At 38.7% G+C, this 6,220-nt stretch overlaps 2 protein-coding genes across 4 annotated transcripts in view; one reads left to right on the top strand and one right to left on the bottom strand.

Moving 5' to 3' along the window:
- Positions 1-335: 335 nt before the first annotated feature.
- On the bottom strand, positions 336-2,327 carry LOC148720033 (uncharacterized). Its single transcript, XM_088737948.1, has 2 exons — positions 2,137-2,327; positions 336-1,402 (listed from the first exon to the last, which is right to left on the bottom strand). The coding sequence occupies exons 1-2, from the start codon at positions 2,250-2,252 to the stop codon at positions 1,015-1,017; spliced, it is 504 nt and encodes a 167-aa protein (XP_088594074.1). The 5' UTR covers positions 2,253-2,327; the 3' UTR covers positions 336-1,014.
- A 1,113-nt stretch (positions 2,328-3,440) lies between these two features.
- Positions 3,441-6,220, top strand: part of LOC111336880 (cellular tumor antigen p53) — a 50,629-nt gene continuing 47,849 nt past the window's right edge. For 2 of the 3 annotated variants that reach the window (XM_022943052.2, XM_088737934.1), the window contains exon 1: positions 3,487-3,532. The gene's annotated coding sequence lies outside the window, so the exon portion shown is untranslated. Of the gene's footprint in view, positions 3,533-6,220 lie in introns of all 3 variants that reach the window. The other variant, XM_088737932.1, reaches the window with a different exon arrangement.

Here is a 6,220-nt window from a genome sequence, read left to right as displayed (position 1 = left end):
AGATTTGTGTGGACCACGCGCGTGGCATGGTTAGTCTTTTCCCCGTCATTGCTACCGAACCATCGCCAATTTTCGGGACTGATCGATTAAGCGTCGTTTAAGCTATATCAAAGTCGATTTCGAAACATGTGCACAAGAACAAAGTTGCTGCTGCGGGGGGGGGGGGGGGGGGAAGGGGGAGGACATAGAGTGCCGGTTGCTTTCCCCACCCACGCCCCTCCTATCCCTTGTTGTATTGAAAAGGTGATACTTTATTTTGAGGAAACAACCCGGCGTGCCCCCAAATTTCATAACTATGCTTAGCCAGGACTTCTCTTTGAAAAAATCTTGCCTTTGCACTTACGCAATTGCTCTCAAACTTCTTACATGCACTAGAACCTGGCACCTCACCAGTAGCTTGATATTTACGAAACAGTTGACTGGCTTTGCGTGCACTGCGCTTTGGGGGGTTCTCAGGGCAAGGTGAAAACGTAAATAGAAATGCGTCATTCAAAAGTGAAACCAGATTGCAAAATTGGCAACACCAATGAGGGTCTTAAAAGAGTTCATCCCTCTATAAGTTGAAGAAGTCATTCTTTACTCACTCATTAAGCCAGGGGCAGCTATTTCCAAATCAGTACAATCAATGACCATCTTACAATTGCTAAATACTGAGAAAGATTCTGGCATTGATGTTCTGTTTTTCTCTCGAGATGGTACAGTGATTAGGCAATCTTCCCACAGTAGTTTATGGAGTACATGTGTAAATGTTAAAATAATGTTGCTGATAGTAGCAGTGCTGCAATTGAACAATTGTGCAAGGTGCAAGTTGGTATAGTTCTGTCTTGCTTTCATTAACGTTATGAATAACTGGTCTTCCAGCAATACCATGTCCACCTTCCAACCGTAAAAGTAATTGACGTCATTAATAAAACGCTTGACATAGCTCACCACTACAGAGAATATTTGCTTGTTGGGCAGTCCTGTTTCCATGCATATTACATCGTCCTTTAGAGTAAGCACAGAGTATTTTTCTCATTGATAATGTTCTCTACGCCTTAGTTCTTCTCTACGCCTAAGTTCTTCTCTCAGCTTCTCCATTTCAGACTTTAATATCAAATTCTCGGCATCTGTTGCTAGCACTTCTTGTGCACTCGGTTCATTTGCCGCCCCGTTTTGCAACGAAGATTCGTCAACACTTTCATCGAACTTTTCCACGAACTCGGACACGACTACTAAATCATCCTGATCGTCTAACTTTGATTTCTTTTTCTTGTTAGAAATCTTGGGAGTTCTAGTTTCAGTATTTGGAAATAGTTTATCTGAATTTCTCTTGAATATTTCAGGGCCATTTGCTTTCAAACCTGCGCGAAAGTGACAGCTACATACTCGTGAGTTTCGACTCGGATTTCGATCTTGTCTCCTGTGATAAAGCATTAAAAATAACTTGATCAGATAATAAAACATATGACTAACCATTTTTTTGTGGATCAGATGAATAATTGATGGAGAATAAAGTAAAATACATGTTTAATAAGTCAAAGGTTATCACTATTAGATGCAATGAAATATATGAAGTTCATATATTTTGAACTGCGGTATTAGATACGTATGATGCACGATCCTCGCAGTAGATAGCGCCATTTAAGCAATAGCGAAAATCAGACCTGAAAAAGATCAGGCCTGTACGGGATTCAAACCACTGACCTCTGCGATACTAGTGCAGCGCCTACTAGTGCAGCGCCTACTAGTGCAGCGCCGTACAGGCCTGATTTTTTTCAGGTCTGATTTTCGCTATTGCTTAAATAGCGCTATCTACTGCGAGGATCATGCATCATACGTATCTAATACCGCAGTTCAAAATATATGAACTTCATATATTTCATTGTATCTGATTTATCACTTTCACGGGTTTATTACGAATCAACTTAACGGCCTGCTCCCAGTTGGCTTGTTAGCTCAATTGGTAGAGCGCTGCACTAGTATCGCAGAGGTCAGTGGTTCGAATCCCGTACAGGCCTGATTTTTTTCAGGTCTGATTTTCGCTATTGCTTAAATAGCGCTATCTACTGCGAGGATCGTGCATCATACGTTATCACTATTGTTGAACTCGGTCACGCTACCTACATGCTCAACCGAACACGAAGTTATGCTTACCTTAGCAGTTTTTTCCACCAGTTAAATTCACTACTACCTGCGCTGGGAAACCTAAAAAACTTGCATGTCTCTCTTTCGGACTGATGATTGCAATCGGGCGCGAAACACTGAATCATTTTACTCAAAGTTAGAACAAAACAGAAGCACAGGCGCCATCTTAAAAGTTTGTTTAGAAGCAGCGAAAATTGCTTCCATGGTAACGTGACGTCATGGCTTCGGTACTCTCTTGAATTTGGCGACACTACAAATAACACTTCAGCGATTCCGTCACGAAAACATGAGAAAGGATATCATCAGATATTTCTTGAATTGTTTTAGAGATTTAATGGAGTTTTCAATCGAGATAGTTTCATGAAGAGTAAAAATAAGCATTTGTATACCATGGTAATAAAAGAAGACAAATTTTCAGCATCACGTACCTACTCCTCTTTTAATGATTTTGAAAATCATTTGAAAGCACAATTTAAGACGATTAGCGCATCTTGAAGATTTGGCCCAAGAAGTTCAAGTTTGCTGGCTACGCCAGCACAATCCCTGTTAACCTGTCGCTAAATTGAAGCAAGGTAGTTCCTCTTGAGGTATTTTGCGCTATTTGGTGTTTTTCTTACCTTAATGTCTAACTCCTTCTATAACTCTACAAGGAATCAAAACACTCCGTTGAGTAGTGACCCGTTAAGTTTGACGATGACACCACACGAGTGGGCTAAATTTTAATTACTAGTCAGGTTCTGTCGTATTTGTCTGAGTAAACATGATATTTCATAACGTGACAGCAAAAGGAGCTCTGAGGCAGTCATTCTTCTAGCCATTGGATGTGAATTTTATGGCCGTCTTTAAACCACAGTCTCAAGTGAAAATCTTGTCCGGTTAAAAATTTCTAAATTGTATATACTGACACAAAAAGACTTAGAGAAACAGCAGTAGTTTTTAACCCGTTGACTACCAAGATTTCATTAGTTATTCTCCTTTCTGTCTGCCATACAATTGGAGAATTTGGAACAGGATCAACTAATTACGCAGAATTGATCATTTGCCTTATTCTCATTACTTGCTAGTTGATATTGCATCGATATTTGAAGGAGAAATTATGTGTGGGTCACTCAGGGCATTTGAAGGGTTAAAGCGAAGTATTGATTTATTTGTAAAACTTTGGAGATCTTAGAAATGTTCCTTCAAATGTCTTGTATCCACATTAGCACCTCGACGTTTTCGTTATCACTCTAAAATATTCGCTGCTGGAAATTCGTAATAAGACACTGCTGCGTCCAATATGATTCGCACAACGTGATTGGTTCGCCTTAAATACCAAACTCTGCATGTGTAATAAATAGCGTGACCTCCTAAGAAAACGATTACTTGAGCCATCTATTGCCCGTGCAGGTTTAAAGCGTTCAAGGTAGGTATTGATATGTTTGCATAGTATCGATTTTTTGCTTTTAAGATATAACGATGAACTGCAAAGCAAAATGCTTCAATTCTGCTATCGATCGATCGCGGTGACGCTTCAAAGTTGACCTGAAGCGCTAGTTGTTTCATCTAAGATCCAATCCCTTCGAAACATGCAACTTTGTCCATGACAATAATCCCCTTTCATTCATTTGGTATAGTAAACCATTCTCATAAACGGTTCCTTCGAATGAATGGAGCATATCGCTAATCGTCGCATATGGAAATGTTTCCGGTTTCGATATGACGATTATACCTGGGAAATCCACCGCTATATGTAAATATGGAAAACGCTTTCGGTTCGGTTCTCCGGCTTCGAAAGATCAAGATTCATCCTGACCTGGAACCGTTAAGAGAGATCCCTTAAGTAATGAAAGTTCGAACTCTCAATAATTTGATATAGCCTGTTAACCAGAAGATTCCAAAGGAAAAGCAGTCACAGTTTCTCGTGCAGGCAAGAGAAAATATGCTTGAATTATTTTGTTTCAAAACAGTTCCAGATGAATTTTTTAAAGTTCATCTGGAACTTCATTCGGACTTCAGTCTTGCAAGGCACGTTGAGCTCATAACGCGAAGTCATGTCTCGGGTTATATAACCGCTTTATTGTCTGCGTTTGGATTTTACATTGTTACATTGCTATAATATCACGCTTTCCATCTAGCTCAGAAGAATATTAAAAATTTCATCATGTTCCTTTAGAAGCCCCATGCCCAATGCCCATTGTCTTCACACAATTATCTATCGTGCAGATCACAAAACATCAGTTAGACAAAATATTTTGCATTGCAATGGTTTAAAGAGTTTGTTGCATGACGTGTCGAAGCGGAAGTGAAAATACTAAGCGTGGCGGAATACTGTTTCGTTCAAAAATGCACTTATCATATCTTTCACTGTCATTTTCCTAGGTATCTATGCTGATTAATCTTAAAGTTATTGACTTGAAGTCGATTAATTACTTTCGGTTTCGAAAGTGCGAGTTCTGTTTTGGGTCATGATTTTGAGGTATTTGATTTCAACTGATAGATTCTTCCAATTCAAGATCATCCGCATTTATTTCAAGTTTGGTCTCAATGAGAACTTTTAGCGATTCGCTAAGGCATCCAAGAATTTAACAGCGCCCGAAAACTTTTGTGTGTGCAGATTATTATCTTTGATAGACCGCATTGCAATTTGTTTCAAAACAATGTTGTTCAGTTTGTAAGGGCCTCTTCGCATAAACAAGACTAAACCAGCATAAATTCAAACAAGAAATTTCAGCCTGGTTTGCTGAGCTGATTGAGAACACAGGTCTCTCTAAACGACCCCTATCGCTGTTCACGTCGGAAAATTCAGTTCGGTTGGAGGCAGAGTTTCATTACGCTGAAGTCGTTGTTAAAAAATTGTCATTATTACATTGAGGTTCTCTTGTGTTAAAATCTCGACCTGATTTCCATATCTTAATATGATCTTAGAATCTAAACTTCCGTTGTTTTTCTTTCTTCCTCTTTGGCACCGAGGCGGTACAGTAACTGCTGTACCATCGTAACTACGACTCGATTATATCTTATGCAAGAAAAAATGGTGAAGACAATTTTTAGTAAAACTTGGCGTTGTTTTGGTGCATTGTTATCATGAAACAACCTGAAGCTTTCAGAATAGATTATGAATTATAAGCCGGGGTCCAATATAAGCTAAATATCTGCAAAAAGCGAATATTTGCCATTTTACTTCTTAAATTTTCAAAATTTAATTTGCCCCGGTTGTTTGAAGGGTGGTATGGATAACGTTAATTATCCACTGACAAGGTCTTTATTCGTTGGATAGCGCAGCACGTTTTGTTAAAATTCACCTGCCCTGGATAACACTTCATCCGTTGGATAGAGTTATTCATCCTTCGAACAACTGGGCCTCAGAAGACACATGTAAACTTTTTTTGATATAATCACAAAACCATAAAGACAGCGAGGAAAAGGAATATTTAGGAACGGAAATGATGATTGTTTCAACATACTCAAGGATGAACTGAACAGGTATATTACTGATTTAGAAAGGAATAGATTCCCATAATTACCAAATTCACATAATGCCCTTCAATCCAATAAAGTTCGAAGCTAACCGCAGACCATATGATAAATAAGGAAGGAAGAGGACAAAGGAAGATATTTTTGCGGCATGAAAATCGAATAAAGTTATTCTTCAGAGGTTATCGACGGAACTCACGTTTAGAGCTTGCCGGATAATTTCAATGACTCGATCAGTTGCAGTGTTTGCAGTTTTGTGTTACTGAGAAGGGATCAAATTTCAATATCCAAATTAATACCATTTCCTATATAGTTTGTAGCAAACCGAAGACCATATGAGAACTTAAATACGAAAAAAGATTAATAAATACCAGAACACAAGAAACTTGCGTTGTGGAGCTCAACAAAAGTGATTTTCACAGCTTGGAACATTTCCATGACTCAATGAAACTGCAGTGGTAGCAAAACCGCGACTTCCGTGTGATGAAAGCAGAATGAAGGAACTAAAAAACCATGGCACGGCTGAGCTGATAATTTCTAACAATTATATTATAGTTTTCAGAAGGCTTAATATCTCCTTTCACTGCAATCTGTAATTGTTTAGAGTCAGAAAGATTTTGCTTCGAGACCATATAGA

This window comes from Stylophora pistillata, chromosome 11 (assembly GCF_964205215.1).
Source record: "Stylophora pistillata chromosome 11, jaStyPist1.2, whole genome shotgun sequence".
Taxonomy (NCBI): domain Eukaryota; kingdom Metazoa; phylum Cnidaria; class Anthozoa; order Scleractinia; family Pocilloporidae; genus Stylophora; species Stylophora pistillata.
Note: the sequence above shows the minus strand (reverse complement) of the source record. Positions and strands in the feature narration are given on the sequence as shown.

Coding starts and splice junctions, on each gene's coding strand:
- LOC148720033 (XM_088737948.1), bottom strand. CDS start 2,252: ATGATTCAGTGTTTCGCGCCCGATTGCAATCATCAGTCCGAAAGAGAG. Junction 1,403..2,136: donor TGGTGGAAAAAACTGCTAAG/GTAAGCATAACT, acceptor GCTTTATCACAG/GAGACAAGATCGAAATCCGA.